Raw genomic sequence first — 16,147 nt, 5'->3', positions numbered from 1 at the left:
TGCGTTGTTCTCATTAATTTTCATTGAATTTTGGTCTAACACGCTTGGGCCACAGTATGAGTTGCTTATCACCACTATAAAATAACTTGAATGCTTTGACTTTGAAGCGCCGTTTGCGAGCTAGTTTGGCCACTTCCGCAAAAAAGCCTTTCTCTCTCTCTCTCGCTTTGGCCACTTTACTGCCTTCGTGAGCCGACATCGCGCTCCGATCACACAGCGAAAGGCAGAAGCGTAAAAACGGATGAAAAAGTAAACAAGTGCGACTTTACAGCCCGAGTGTGACGTATCGCTATCGGGCGTCGGCGAGCGTGGCTGCTTGACTGCCTCGTCGTCACATTGGCGGACATCCCAGCGACGACCTGGAGGGAAAAGTCTACTTTCAAGAAGCTTGGAGCAAATTGATTGTTCTCATGCTCTGTCAAATTTAGAATACTTTTATTTTCATTTGACTAAGATTTCAAAAATAATAGTCAAAAGACTTTCGTAAGGACTGAAGTACGTATCGAAACAGGTCATCTGTTAATTATGAACAGGAGGGAAATTGTCAGAGACAAACACGAGACCGCTTAAGTTTTTGACACATTTATTGCAACATGGTGCTAACGGAAGGAAATGTGCAGTACTCACATCATACGATACGATACAACACAAAAGAGGGCTGCATGCTCATTGTTATTGCGCAATGAGAAATGGATGAGCCTTTTCTTTCGATGTGTGTGTGAAACAATCTTATTTGGTTTGTAACAGCCAGATGCAAAAAAAATTGTCAAGAAATCCAAAAGTCCGATTTGTTTCATTCTTCAAGGTGGTGAGGCGTAGACACCTCGTGGCTGCAAAGTGCCACTCGGCACTCCTTGAGGAGGCCAACGTCAGCAGAAAACTAGTCGACATCCCGCAAAGGCTCTGAGCTGAGTAGGAATCAGGATGATTGATTGATTGATTGGTGGTCGCTGTCAAGCATGTCTTGTCTTTTTAAAAAGCCTTCATGGTGACCACAGCAAGGAACACAATCATCACAGAGAGGCTGAGAAGAGCAGCAAACATGCAATAGTCTCATTTAGTGAGGCAGAACAGTCCAGAAAATGCTCACGAAAGTCTCCGAAACAAGTCCGCAGCCGGAAAAAGACACACGCACCAAGTTTGGAACCCCAGACATGTGATGTCATCTTTCATTTAAGGTAGTTTAATGTTACTTTGTGCTATAATTGGGCCTACAAAATGTGTGTGGACTATAAAATATATAAATGGGATCTGTTCAGAAAAGGTCGACCAAAACCCTTGTGGAGCCAGGCTTGGAGTTGGGGCTTGGGTTTCCCTGCCAGTACCAGCAGGGCCTGCTAAAAAAACAAAACAATGCATGGACATCAAGGACAGTGGCTCCGGATGAGCAAATTCGGGTGGTGCTGGGTCCTGAGCTTGTGTTGTGGGAAGGAATGATTTTTCCTCGCCGATCTCGGAAAACAGTCTGGGCTGACAATCGTAAATATGTAACAGTTAGCCTTAGCTTCTACTGAGTGAGCGGCTTTATGGTGCCATGCTGCCTCCCAAAGGTCACTTTTGGTACTACGACATAATGATAGCAAACGTGATTTATATCCAAAGCACGTACTTCTCAGCCAATGCGATTTCTCACGTATGTGACGTGCTTGCAACAAAACAGTTCACGGCTAATGATATCCTCTCTGTAATCATCTTAATTTTAAATCACGATAGTCTGACTTTTTTCTTACTCTCAAAAGTGAGTACAGTATTACAAATTGAGAGCATCTGGCGATGCAGTTCAATTGTCTCCACTAGAGGGCAATGTGACTCTTCAGAGACTTCTAAAATGGTGCCAAAGTGCACAACACGCGGCGGTTCCACTTTAATGAGCTCATTCATTCATTGCCCAAGACCAATCATTCAGATCCGAAGGAAAGACGAACTCTAAACACAAAGCAGTCACCCTGAACCGTTTAACAGCCTACTTCATAAACATACGCCGCGTTTACTGTCTTGCCATTACTGGCACGTATTCAGCAGACATCATGTGCACACATTTCCACGAGGGCTGCAAGAGGGATTATTAGTCTTAAAGATTTGTTTTATTTTCTCAAAAGAGGGCAGCGAGTCAATTGGCTCGCTTGCTAAAAAGAACGAGATTTATTCCATTTGACTGCCAGGAATGATGTCAATCGAACCATGGAGGGACAATACATATTTTACGATGTCGATGTGAAAAAAAATCTCTGAATTATATTTGAAATGATCAATACATACAAAGTATTTAATTGTTTTAGTCTACGGGTCTTTAAGGTTCGACTGCGTTTTTTCTCAATGGAGGATGACGCGGTCCAAATTCTTTTTTGAACGCACATCTTCCTCGTGCACACCCAGTGGGCGTGGCCTGTCACCACAATTGTCTATCATCTCGCACGCGCGTCTCAGCATGCGTGCGTGTGCGTGTGCGTGCGCGTCCCCTCCCCGCTTGGCTCAGTCCGGTCACCGGGCACCACTTGCGGCACTCAGCCAGTCTGTCAGCCGCACCGGAGGAGCTGCTCGCCGGCCAAGGCTGCGCCGGAGCGACGGGGAGCTCCGTGGAAGTCGTCTTCGCTGCTTGGCTTGTTTGTTGGTTTGATTTCGTGTTCACGGATGTTGGCGAACACCGACTGCACCTCTGACCGGTATGGAGAGTCAGGGCAGCCGCTGTAAAATTGTGGTGGTGGGCGACGCGCAATGTGGCAAAACGGCGCTGCTGCACGTTTTTGCCAAAGATTGCTACCCGGAGGTGAGCACATATCCTTTTTTCCTTTTTCTTTTTTTTTTTTTTTTTTTAATCAATGAATGACGTCCCATCTAGATCGGTCTGAACGCAAAATTGACAAGTAAAGTAATGCTGCTTTTAAATGTGAGCTGCTTTAAACGTTTTGGGTTCAGGGACCCCTTAAATGTTTGTCAACTATAAAGATGAATTTATTTACTTATTTTATTCATGGATAAGACTATTCTTATAAGAAAGAGAAATGAAAATGATCCCAGTGATATACCAAGTCTTTTTCTTGCAATACATATGAAGAAAGTTATGAATTTTTAAATGAGGTAAGAAGACATCAATTGATGGCCAACTTTGTCCACAAGTTAAAAACTTTTATACTGTTCTTGTGTCGTTCTCCGACTTGGTACGGTTGGTATCGTTGAAAAGTGAGTGAAACAAAAACTGACAACATAATAATGATAATGTGACACTTTTTGTGTCACATTAGACGAGCAAGACAACAAGCGGCAATAGTTCAAATATTCGCGTCCGTCAAATGAAATGTTAAGTGAGGGTATCCACATGGCGGAAACTTTTGACCCGAGGTATGTGTCTCCAATCTGGAAATATTTTGCCGTGGTCACCGTGCCTGACCAACGCTACAAATATCGCCGTATTGGCGTACCGATCTTCTTTTTGTCTGAACAGGCAGCAGGCGCACCAAATGAAGTGTCTGATTTCATCCCTGAAACAAACGCGATTGATTGATTTGTCTTTTCAGACGTATGTGCCCACCGTTTTCGAGAACTACACGGCCAGCTTTGAGATCGACAAGCACCGCATTGAGCTGAACATGTGGGACACATCAGGTAGGACCCTTTGGCTTACGCCCCCCCCAATATAAACCGTCTTTGGGTTGTCGTTTAGTTTTGACCCAGACGAATGATTTGACGATTGTGGTCTTTGCCGGAGCGCCAGCCTGTTTGTTTTCCCCTCCCGTGACGACCGCTCTCACGTCTTCTCCAAGGTCAGGCGACCGTCTGGGGCTGCGATGGGCGGGGGTCCATGCAAGAGTGGCCAATGCTCATTTTGGGAAATCCCCCCCCCCCCACAACTCAAGACAAAATAACAGTCGGGAGACGTCTCCAGAAAAGCACATAAATGTGGTCGCTCTTAAATCGGCGTACCGCAGTAAATTGAACGCGAAAGAAAATAGGATTCGGTGTCACAAGTTAGAATTTTCAAGATCTCACTTCCTCTTTTCATGGTTAATCCCGAGTAGCCGTTCGTCAAATTACGAGTCCTGGCATTGAGCCCAACAAAATGTTGGATTCAAACTTCCTGTTGAATGACGATAGGGCTTTAATTTGTATTCTTTTCTTATTTTGACTTTTCCGGAAATGATTCCGGTTTCTGGCCAAAATGTCTTTGGTCAAATTTCGGAGCTCTTTTTTTGACGCCGGACTGGACGAGCCAGCAACTTCCCCGAGTGTTTAGTTTGGTGTTTTCTCCGTCCTTCCGATTGGAAGTTCTCCGCCACCTTAAGACAGTTAAAAACTTCCGAATCCAAAATCGCTGCGAGGGGGAACATAAACATTCCCAACCCGAAGCTATCTTTCGATCTTTCGACGCTGCCTCGTGGTCAGCGGGGAAAGAATGTTGTTGTTTTTGCATCGGCCCCTGAGAGTGAGTCTCCTTGAGCCTGCCACTCAGCACTCAGCCCCCCCACGTGTCGCCTGGGGGGGGGGGGGGGGGGGGGCTCCTTATCAACGTGGATAATGACGCTGTGGGAATGTTGTGCTTCTGTGCATCTTTAAAACCCCGAAGCACCTTTGCCACCGATGGTCTTTAATCTTTTTTGCCACCACAAACACGTCATCTGTCCACAGGGCGCACATGAGGCCCCCCCCCCTGTGTGTGTGGGTGTGTGTGTGTGTGTGTGTGTGAGTGTGTCCGCGGGTGTGCGTACCATTATTCACGCAGATGTTCATGGGTTCTCCCAACAAGAAAACTAATTGTCTCACAGATGGAAAACAGCTTTGGTGGGAGCCCCTGTTTTGTCTTTTTGTCCATTTTTCAAAATGTTCTCTCCGATGTCTACAAGAAGGATTAGCTAGAGGAAGCGAGCGCATCGGTGACCAGCGGTGCCACAGTTACCTTGAAAAAGTAATCTGATTGCTATTTTAAAAAGTAACTTTGTTACTTGATCTTGCAAGGTTTGAAGAATATTGTCTCCTTCACGACGGGTTGGCTCGCTTGTCCGCCGTGATGACAAAACCTTGCCGATGATCCGGCCTTCCTCCCTCTCGTGATCGCATGTCATTAAAGCGCCGACGTGTCGTTGGCCATCGATTGGCGAGCTCTCGTTAATTCCTCTTCCCGGACGGGATCGAGCCATTCTCGGGTGTTTATGGAATTGATTTGGGAGCTTTCTTGTGGCGTCTCGGCGCTTTTGTGCGGACTTGATGTCTGTCTGCACTTTGGGATTGATTAAAAGCCGAGCCGCTTCTCTTTCTGGGGATGTCGCTGTTGAAATATTGGTCAAGTCTCCTAAAAAAATTCTAATATGCAGTATATACTGTGCATTATTGTAATGTATTCATTTTAAATTGCCTCCAGATTTGCGACGTATTTCGATTTAAATGAAGTATTCAAATGCTCTGTTGTGATGGTTTTCCTCGCGCTCCCCGAATCTAAAACTAAAAATAATGGCGTCTTGTAATTGTGCTGCTGTCCTTTAGGTTATTTTCAGCCATATTGAACCGAAACAGAAGGACGTTGTGGCTTCCGGGAACAAGCCAGACGGCAACTTTGTCTCTTTTGTGTGCGTTGCGACCATCTGGAGAATGAAGTCAATTAGAAAAATGACTGGAGAGAATTCCAATATTTGCGTGTGTGCGCCGCCGCTTGACTGTGCTGCCATTTCCTCTGACAAGCTCTTTCGGCGTGTAGCTGCTTCCTAATTGATTTTTCAAGTAAGCCTAGCGGTCAAGTGGTCCAAATGTCAACGTGTCTCAGCGAGAACTTCCCCGAGGGTCATTACTGCATCTTCCACTCATTGCTCGGAAAGTAGGAGGGAGGGGCGAGAGCGGGGGGGGGGGGGGGTGAGTGATCCATCGCCAGGCAGGCAGTCTGGGAGTTTGTAGCGAGCCCGAGGCATGATTTCACTCTGTCTGCCTTCTCAATATAGCAGCAAGCGCTGTCTGCCTGTCTGGGAAAGCGTCCCGCTTATCGCTCATGTTTGCTCGCATCTTTAAATGTAAAAAAAACAACCCCAAAAAAAACCCAAAAGCACCGAATTCCCTGTCTTCAACCGATTGCAATGTTTGTCATCCCCTTTTGTTGCGAGTTGCAAATTTCCCTTTCAAGACGAGGCTGCAAGCTTATTGAACTATTGTGAACATTTTCCTTAGTTTTATGGACCACCTTTGGTTTGACTCCCATGAGCCGGTCCAAATGTAGCTCCCTCAAAGGTGCTTGTTTTCCTTCCAAGCGGCGCCGGCCTGACGTCGGAAGTGTGCGTCAGCAGCTAGCCACGCCCCCTCTGACATCGTCGGTGTCTTCATACTCGCATTCGTCACGCGTCGCGGTGTTTCTGGCATTTTGAAGCCTGTGCAAACAATGCGCAGAGCGGACGTTCAAACAAGCTTCACGCCGGAGCACCCCAGAGTGCGAGCACGTGGCTTGTTGCCATGCGTGCAGACACACAAAAGTGCGTCACTCTCACTGTCACCTCATCTTGCACTTTTTCTTTTCCTTTTGGGGAAGAGGAGATGATGATGTTTGGGTTCAGGTGGAGGATACAAATCCAAATGTTTGGGAGTGTCTGAGCCTGGAGGCCGCCCGGGGCAATGAACGCCTAATGAGACGTGTTTTGATGACTTGGGGGTGCTCGTGGGGGCGGGGGGGGGGTTGTTTGCTGATAAAAGGTGTGTGACGTTGTTTCAAGCTTTTGCTCGATAACAAAGTTCTGAAAAAATGGCACACTCGGTATGCTTGACTGGGATTTATGTTGTGCAGTTTAAAGATTGATTTTTTTGTATTTCTGCATTTTTAAAGACATCTGTGTTTATCATTTGAAATAGCGAAAATCTGCGTATAATTGACAGACATTATAAATGCACTGAGGATTTTTTTAAACACCAAAAGTTTTTTTTTAAAATGCGGATAAAAAATTAATTTCTCTTGAAAATGGACATTGGCTCGCCCAAAAAAGAAAAGAAAAGAAAAAAATAAAAATGTAAAAAAAAATATTGAAAACAAATTAAAAGGTGAGTATGTGAGGGTTCACTTGAAACACAAAGCGAATTACACCGTGCATTTAAAACAACAATTAGCCTCGCCTTTCAGTCTGCCAGCTTAATGCAAATACTAATTAGCATCTACGGAATGCGCTGCTATAAACCTTGAAGCAATGGTGCCGCAACACATGTCGACAGACAACATTACAGTTCACACACAATCATATCATCTTCCTCCTTTGTGCAGAACGGCTAATATTAGCGCCGTACTGATGAGTTGAGAGGAGTTGAGCTGTTTCAGTGGCATCAGTCCGTCTTCTGCTGCCTTTGCGTGATCAAAGTGGGCACACCGCCAAAGAGCAGCACAACGGCCGTTCAATGGATGCAATGTCACCAAAACGCCAAAAATGTGTCATTACTCTTTGTTTTGCATTTCAAGATGAAAACTTGACTTCTCATAAGAGTATATTGAGTTACGAGCCTGGTCATATAACAAAGCAAACTTCTATGTGAAGGCACCGCTGCATTTACACACCTCTCTCAATTCAAATATATTCATTTCATATTTATGTGTTGCTCACAGATAAAAGGTTGGCGATGTTATTTCAAGCCGTGCTCATGAACCAAAGTCTGAAATAAGTGCACATTTAATCCCCCATTCGACACGCTCAGCGGGAGTTGATGTTATTCAACTAAACCAACTAATTGAAGTCGTTCACCCCAAACACAAACGAGAGAATCTCACATTTGGTAAAGCTTCGAATGAAACCTTCGGCGTGGCTCTTAATGCACCGTTAGCTTTCTTCTTCTTCTTTTATTGATCCATTCAACAAAACAAAGAAAAGTATGCCAGGTGCTTTGCCGGTAATTAATTTTTAACTTTCAACGGCAGTTTGCTTGTGAGCGTGTTTTAATGATGTTAACCTCGATGAAATTTACCTGCCGTGTAGCACATGCAAACCTAAAAAAAATTGGGGAGTGGATTGAAAAATCCAAGTCATCAATGCAGAATTTTTTAGGAATATTTCTCCCTTATTTTTGGAATGAATTAATTCCTTCATCTGATCTGATTTGCCAAATTTATGAAAGTTCCAAAAATGTCATCTCAACGCTTAATCAGAATTGGAAACTTGCATTCAACAAGTCTCGACTTTTGTGTCGGATCAGGATCATGATTACATTTTACGACCTGCGTCTCGCTTTCTGACATTCACATTTTTTTTTTTTTTGTTAAACATTTTCATGATCGTCTTGAAAATAGCATTGTGACAAAAACCGTCGAATCGGGGCAGGAGGGGAATGTCAATCCTCCCGACACCCGCTAAGCCGCGGCTTTCCAGCGGAGCCGATGTGAGCTCTCGGCAAAGTCTCAAACAAACAAAAAGGCCGAGGTGAATGTGAAGGCTCTGTGGGTGTCATTAAACGCCTCGTTGGACAGCAGCGCCAAAATCAGCCCCGATTGGAGTGTGTCACATCATTTTGTCAGAGAATATGCTATTTGGATCTTTAACATCTGCAAAGCTCCTCAAAAAAACGGAAGTAGCGACAACTCGTTTGAAAATTTCATCTTGTCTTTTTGGGACGACTCTTGTTGGCGGCGTACGAGCGGCGCGTGATCGTTTTTTGATCCAGAAATTCGGCCGATCGCGATCTACGGTTTGCGCGATCGGAGTGCCACTCTCCCAGGGGGTCCTCAATCCTGTTCCTCGCTGTCCTCCCGCTTTTCCATCGCTCCCTGCCGCCCGATTCAAAAGATCACATCAGCGTCAGGATTGGTCGGCACCAGCTCGAGAACCGCCCTGAGCGTTGCGGAAGGCAGAGATGGACGCCGGCCCTCGAGGAACAGGATTGAAGACCCTTCGGTTGCACGTTCAGTTCATTTAGTTGTCAAAAAAAACAAACATTTGCAGTCCCCAAAAAATAAAAATCAGATCACTTGGCTAGGTCGACCGCAAAAATATCAGTCAGAACATTTCAGGATTGTTCGGCTGCTCGACTTCCACGTCTGAAGTCTTTTTTCCCTAAAGTGTTGGATCTCCTTAGGCTGGACACGCGTATTCGTAGCGTTCCGATTATTCTGAAGACACAAAAGACAAGATCGAATTATTGCACGCATGATGTTGTTTATACTCCAAACATCTGATTCGACGTCGCCATGGAGACGGCGACATCCTTTGATCCCTTTTTGGAAGAGCAGAAAGCAAATTCTGCCTTCTCTTGAAGTCACCCGTGCGCCTTGCCACTCTTTTGTCCCGCAGGAAATAAAAGTGACATCTTAACGCACACATGCTGACCGACTGTCGCCTCCTCGGGGACGGCCGCCGCTCGAGCGAGAGCAATGACCTGGAATAACGGGACCCGATGGCGCCGTGCGAGGGAATCCATCAGTGATCCTAAACGGCGTCGCCTCGCGGCCACGCTCGAGGAGAGTCACGATCGCACGCACGCACGCCATCCATTTTGCAACCTTCTCTCGCCTCTGGCCTTTTCTTATCAGCCTCCTCTTGCTGCTCGAACGAGAATTCCGGGCTATCCGCTCCCGCCGTCACTCAGGTTTACTGCCCACTCGCTCCTGTTTCCGCCTGCTCAAGTGCTTTTGGAGCGGCTAATTTGAGGGTCAACTTTGCCGTTGAATTCGCTCTTCGGCATCAAAGCGTCTGTCAGTCGGTGCCGGTGTCCTGACTGCGTTCAAACGGAAGCTCAATATGGCCGCCTACCTTTTAGCGCCGCGCTGACAAGTGCCTGGAAGATGGCGGCCTACGTGACCGTCGAGAGGCTTTTCAAAGCATTCTGATCATCGAAACGCTCGCAAAGTATTTTGGCATGAATTGCCGTAAACGATGGCGCTTGTTAACCAGGCAGTAGCCAACGTTTAATTCCCGCAAAGCCCCCCCCCCATGCCGTCGGGGGAGGCGTCACACCACCCAAGAGCGCCGTTCACCTTCCTCGTCCACCTTTCCTCCTTCAGCCTCACCTCGCTCCCATCATTTATGGATGACGTTTGATATGGCAACGCGCTCGCTTCCCGCCCGCTTGCTGCTTTTGTGGAAGTGAAATTGCACTGGGAAAGTCGCTGGACAGAGCGCCAGGGTCCAGACGGATTGAGAGCGCTGGGATGGGAATGCTTTTCACAGACCTTTTAAGTGTCGGCGCGCCCCCGTTTCTCCATGCGCACCATTTTGATAAAGTCTTTTGAGGGCAACGTGTTCGTCATGCCAACATCATCAAAAAGTCGCAAACATTTTGCCTCCTGGCGCTTTAGAAAACTTCAGCGGAGCGAAATGTCCAAGCGATGACCAGTTGGGGTTCGTGTGCGCATTCTTGCTCTTGTGCACGTCAGCCCCTTGGCGGTGTTAATCAATCCAAAATATTGCGCAGACGACTTTTATATTTTCACCGGTTGGAGTGGACAGGAGGAGTCAAGTGCATTTGCATTTTTGTGGCGATCGGTCGCCGTTTGACAACAAGAGAACGGACAATATTACCGCGCTTGCTTCCCTGCTGTGACGTAGACGCCTGAGACGGAAAAAAAATGACAAGCCGAGCGCCAAAAGGGGCGTGCCAATTCGGCGGAAATCTCAACAACAAAAAAACCCCGGAAATCACACCGATTAGAGATGTGCCAATGCTCAGTCAGCTCAAGTGTCCTTTTTTTTTGCTCTCTCTGCTCTTTGATGTCTTGAAAATACTCACGACACGCTTTGTAGAAAATCCAGCTGATTTCGCTTCAGCTTGGACGGATGAGAGGTTTTTTTTTCTTGAAGGAAACTTCCACAAAAACAACAGCTCCTTTCACAGTCAATTTTTTGTTTTAAACTCACAAGAAAAATATGCGCGTGTGAAGGATTGTCAATTGACGAATGCTGCAAACAAATTATTATTTCTTGAGAAGTCTTTTGAAGTCAAAATCGGTTGCTCTATGCAGTTAAAAGAAAATCCTTTTTTCATTTTTATTTCAAGCTAGACGACAGTAATGTTTTTGCTTCCAGTGATTGGCTTTTATTTGGTTGCGCCCGCCACGCACTTTTTCCCCCCTCTGAGGACTTTCTGTCCGACTTTGTCAGAAGTGCCGAGGCGGCTCCCCGGTCATGGCGTGCGTGGTCTCCTCGCCCACGGTGACCGTGACCTGCCCATCATTTTGATGCGTGCGTCCCGACGGCCTCGTTATCCGCCTCGAAATTTCAACATTTAAACGTCTTTGGAAAGTGCCGGCCGCTTCATTTGCATGATTTTGCCTAATTCCCCGCCCGCTTGTGTCATCACTTCATGCCTCGCCTTCTTCGCATGCCGACCGACGTGCGCCTTGTCCTTGACTCGTCCGCCTGAAACGTCGAAAACGAAACACAATCCACGACAAATCATATTGTAACGTTATCGCTTCCTGCACGATATCGACATCCAAACGTCCAATTTTTTTGTCTTTTTTCCGAGACGTGACAGTTCCACGCGACGATATAACGGACTTATGTTCTCAAGGACTCTAGATTAACAGTTCCTTTTTTTCGAAGGATGTGTTGAAAAGCGACTTTGGCCGCAGCTCACCCCTTGACGCCACTCACGAAATGCCGCATCGAAAATTGACGGACGCAAATACCGATATTGCGTTGTTGCAAAACGCACATTTAGGCTTACGATGCACAATCTCTCATTTGTGTTTTTTTTTTTTTTTTTTTATGAAAATATTTGGTTGCATTTTTAATTGCTGATGAAAGGCAACATTTCCAGACTCCACCCCCGACATCTCCGCTCGCCCGTTTGTTCCAAGATACTTGCTGAAAAATGTCAAGTGCTCCATGGAAGACGTTTTAGTCACCATTTCAGTTGGCCAAAACAAAGCGGCTCGGGGTCGGACGAAATTCTTCTTCTGGTCAGAGGTCGACCATCGCACCGCTGGAGCTCCTGAACAAGCTAACGTGTCACCATATGTGACTTTTTTCTTTTTTGGTCCGCAGGCTCCTCCTATTACGACAACGTGAGACCGCTGGCGTACCCCGACTCCGACGCCGTCCTCATCTGCTTCGACATCAGCCGCCCCGAGACTCTGGACAGCGTCATTAAAAAGGTCGGTGGCTTGTTTGGATCAAATTCGCTCACGTGTGGCTTGGTAGCGTCGTAGCGAACGGCGGCCTCGTTGCTCCTTTTCATTTCATCCAAATATTCACTTGACCTTCAATCCTCTGCAGAATGGAAGGTCGCGGGTGGGGGGGTACGCAAATGAGCCTTGAGACTGCGCATCAAAGACGAGAGGCTGCACACGAGCGTCGCACATCATTAGCCTGAGAAATTTTTTTTATCATTTATTGCTTGTATTTCGTAAAAAAAAAAAATCTGTAAGGAAAAGAATTCCATCACAATCGGAATATCGAAGGCAATTTGATTTTCTGCTCTTCATTTCTAATCCAAATTTTCGAGTTCACTATTGTCAAATTCAGCCATTCTTGTTATTTCTCTTCCATTTTGCGGAATTTGCGAATTTTCTTTCTGAAATGGTGCCAAAGTGCAGTTTCTACAAGAGAGTCATCGATTGTCCCCCCTTGCAGACTTTGTCGATCGAACCCGGGACACCCTCAAAAATGCCGACAAGCCTCGGTGGAGGCTGTCAACAGATGTGCGCTCAAGCTTTTGCTTCTCCCGTGAATCCTCTCCACACTGGCGAAGGCAAAGGGGGTTGCCGTGACCCCTGACCCCTAGCCGTCGCCCTGTTCATCTCGTCTCAGGGCCGCGTTTAAGACCTGTTGCGACAGCGGCCGTCCCAAATTAGACTTTTGACTTGCGTGACAAGCAAGGCCGCCACAGAGGAGCGAGGGTTAAACAATCAAAGCCTTTGATTGGTGCTTGTTTGTGGGGGCAGGGGCGAGGCTTGAGAGGTCAGAGGTTGATTTTTTTTTTTTGGGGGGGGGGGGAGCAGAAGGTCTGGTGATGGCTGCATGGCATTCAAAATATTCCAGGCTGTGCTGCGTTCTTGTGCATTTGTTCAAACTGTTTTTTCAGCTTAGCGTCACTAGCCGCACACACGCACACGCCCGCGCACGCCCACGCACGCACGCACGTACGTGCACACACGTACGTGCACACAGATGTTGGATTCAACTGCTTGTGCATCCATGCATGCATTTTCTGTACCACTTCCACTTTGTGTACCTTTTACACGCTGTGTCCTTAAAAGAAGCACATATGATAATATTAATTCAAAGCAAACGCGTGTTTTTTGGAATTTGGGAGGAGAACGAAATACTCAGAGAAAACCAACAAAAGCACAGAAAGAACATGCAAACTCTTCACAGCAAGGCCACACCTTGCGTTGGCATCCTCAACCTCACGACGGCGGAGTGGACATGCTAGCCGATTGCCTCAATTTATAATTTGTTTTTTTTCCCGAAGAAAATATTGATCGATGACTGCAGTTGTGAAAGAAGGGCCAATTAATTATGTGACATATGGCGTTTCCGTTGACGGTCATTTGATTTTCCCGTGCACTTGGATGACGCTCAGACCTCTGCCAAGGACAGATGTGCTACCAAATGGGACCAGCTCCTCTTTTTTCATGCACAATACGTACTCGCTTAGGCCAAAACTAAAATGAAAACGCTGCCATGTGTTTGGTTCACTAATTGTTGTTATTTTTCTACACATCAAATCGCAATCGTAATATTGAGGGGAAAAAAAAAACAATTGGATTTTTTTTTTTCGAAATCGTTCTGCCCTCCTTTGTGGTTCCATCCCATGTGGCTACTAAATGCAGCCAAATTGCTCCCAAAAGTTGACTTTTGTGATCGGTGAACCGGCAAAAGTCCAAAAGTAAGTGGAGTGTTTGTTGTCGTTTGCGTCGACAGTGGCAGGGCGAGACGCAGGAATTTTGTCCCAACGCCAAAGTGGTGCTGGTGGGCTGCAAGCTGGACATGCGGACGGACGTCAACACGCTGAGGGAACTCTCCAAGCAGCGCCTCATCCCCGTCACGCATGAGCAGGTAACGAGGACGCGTCGCGTGCAAGTTGCTCCTCTTTTTGGGGGGGAACGATGGAGGAGCGAGTCCGACGCCTCCAATTAATTTTTTTGTGGGCGCTGCTCAACGTCTCGTATGGGCTTGCTCGTATCTCAAGGCGCAGATAACCTGAAAATGGCCGTGCGGGTGTACCTAATAAAGCGTCCCACAGTTGTCACGTCGCAGAGGCGGACAGCGTCATCCGATTTTGCTGATCTCAAATCGACTTCTAAGCATGAGCGGACGAGTCGACTGACCGCTGCCTGAACCTGACATGTTTCTCCGGTAATCTGCTTGTGATCACATCATTATCACAGCCACCCATCGAGGACGCGGCTGCGTCTCACGTGCCAATCGTTGCGTGATGCCGTGAAAGAAAAATCAAAGCATGCACATGAAAAGTTTGAGCGTGTGATTGGAGAAACGCTGTGGATGGTCTCAGAAAGAAGAGAAAAGAGGAGGAGGACGACACTGCACAGCATTTTTTTTTTGTGTGTTCCAAGAAATGAGTGAAGCAAATTTAGTGGATTCCGTAAATGGCTGGACATGTTTGCACTTTGCTGTCAACATGTCGTCTCCGGGAACATTAAGTCCTCCGCTTTTTATGCGGAGACAACCGCTAAAAGCTTGTTTCAGGGTTGCTCTCTCATAACATTCTGCACAGGAACAAAAAAACGGTTTCATTGGGAAATCAAATTTATTTGTCAATGGGCTCCGAGGCTAACTTGTGGAAGGATTTGAAATTGGGACGCTAACTTGGAGTTTCGACTACAAAAAAAAAGAAAAATTGTTTCTTCATTCACAAATTACAACTTAAAAAAACAACATTACTTGTCAAAACATTGTGGATTTCTCCTAACATTACAACTTTTTTAAAAATAAATTCTCACTTTGTTTAAAAGGAATTATTTCTGACACTTTCTTGAAAAAAATGGGACCCGCCCCCAATATGGAAATTCTTTAAGGGGAAAAAAAAAAAAAAAAAACCTACAACTTTCCTTTATAACATTGCGACTTTTCTCAGGGGAAAAAAAATTCAGCTTATTTTCACATAAAATTCTAACTTTTTATCAAAAAACAGACACATTAATCATTACATTAGAACTTCTCCAAAAATATATTTTTCTCTTTATATTCCAACTTTCACCTCATGAGACTTCTGTAATGTCATTTAATTTCTGATAAGCGTCTGTTTGTAATGTTGCCCCCTAGTGGTCTGGTGCTCATGTATGAAATATCAGACATGACCACACTGCGTTTTTTGTTTTGTTTGCAGGGCAGCACCATCGCCCGTCAGATGGGCGCCGTGGCCTACACCGAGTGCACGTCCAAGGTGTCGGAGAACAGCGTGCGGGACGTCTTCCACGTCACCACGTTGGCGTCGGTGCGGCGGCCGCACAAGCCGGCGCTCAAGCGCAGCGCCTCCCGCCGGGGGCTCAAGCGCGCTTCGCAGCTCGCCCTCCCGCCGCTTCCGGGCCGGACCGAGCCCGCGGACCACGCGCCCGTCCTGCGGAAGGACCGGGCCAAGAGCTGCGTGCTCATGTAGAAATGATCCGTGTACAGAAATGTTGACCAGAGGACGTCTATTTATTGTTTTTGTTGCACTGCAGGAGAAGAAAAATGAAGTTGCACTGTGGGAATTTGCTTATCTTTGGTGTCATTTCATGTTGCAAATCAAGCCTTAAGGAACACACCACACGCAAGGATGCCGCCGTAGCGGAAGCGCGTCGAGTCGGGTTGATGATGATTGTTAATTATTAAAAAAAAAACAACAACTCTGCAGGATTGGAGCCATGAGGCGAGTGGGTGGCTTGTGCGTGAGCCGTGCACATGCGTCGCCACCTCAAGTGCTTTCGATTGAGAAGATCGACACATTTGCTTCTGTTTGCAACACAGACGTTGTGTTTCATGTTTTTTTTTGTGCTCACGTTGCAAAATAAAGCGCCAGCTTGTCTGCAGATGGCCAATTCTATTGTTGGCTGCTCTTTCTCGATGAGGCCGCCGCACGTGCCGAGCGTGTCGTTAACGCTCGTGCTTAAAACCTTACCTGGAAACACCAGCCCTAACGGAAAATTCTGCTCTGATCGAAATGAATTTGAAAGCCTTATCGTAGTTTCAAATCCTTCGATGAAACTCGAGCCCAAGTTTAAAACCCGAAACTCTAATTTGAAACTGTTTGTTGAAAACGT

The 16,147-nt window shown here is 46.4% G+C and overlaps 1 protein-coding gene across 1 annotated transcript; it reads left to right on the top strand.

The window, feature by feature from the left end:
• Window positions 1-1,232: 1,232 nt before the first annotated feature.
• Window positions 1,233-15,925, top strand: rnd2 (Rho family GTPase 2). Its single transcript, XM_088318061.1, has 5 exons — window positions 1,233-2,767; window positions 3,516-3,603; window positions 11,928-12,037; window positions 13,809-13,943; window positions 15,235-15,925. Exons 1-5 carry the CDS (start codon window positions 2,666-2,668, stop codon window positions 15,502-15,504), a joined length of 705 nt encoding a protein of 234 aa, XP_088174187.1. The 5' UTR covers window positions 1,233-2,665; the 3' UTR covers window positions 15,505-15,925.
• The last annotated feature ends 222 nt before the right edge of the window (window positions 15,926-16,147 follow it).

Source organism: Idiotropiscis lumnitzeri, chromosome 15 (genome assembly GCF_059441095.1).
Source record: "Idiotropiscis lumnitzeri isolate Australia: NSW breed Sydney's pygmy pipehorse chromosome 15, RoL_Ilum_1.0, whole genome shotgun sequence".
In the NCBI taxonomy this organism is placed as follows: domain Eukaryota; kingdom Metazoa; phylum Chordata; class Actinopteri; order Syngnathiformes; family Syngnathidae; genus Idiotropiscis; species Idiotropiscis lumnitzeri.
The sequence above is the reverse complement of the archived record's forward strand: the minus strand, read 5'-3'. Positions and strand labels throughout refer to the sequence as shown.

Coding starts and splice junctions, on each gene's coding strand:
- rnd2 (XM_088318061.1), top strand. CDS start 2,666: ATGGAGAGTCAGGGCAGCCGCTGTAAAATTGTGGTGGTGGGCGACGCG. Junction 3,604..11,927: donor GAACATGTGGGACACATCAG/GTAGGACCCTTT, acceptor TTTGGTCCGCAG/GCTCCTCCTATTACGACAAC. Junction 13,944..15,234: donor TCCCCGTCACGCATGAGCAG/GTAACGAGGACG, acceptor TTTTGTTTGCAG/GGCAGCACCATCGCCCGTCA.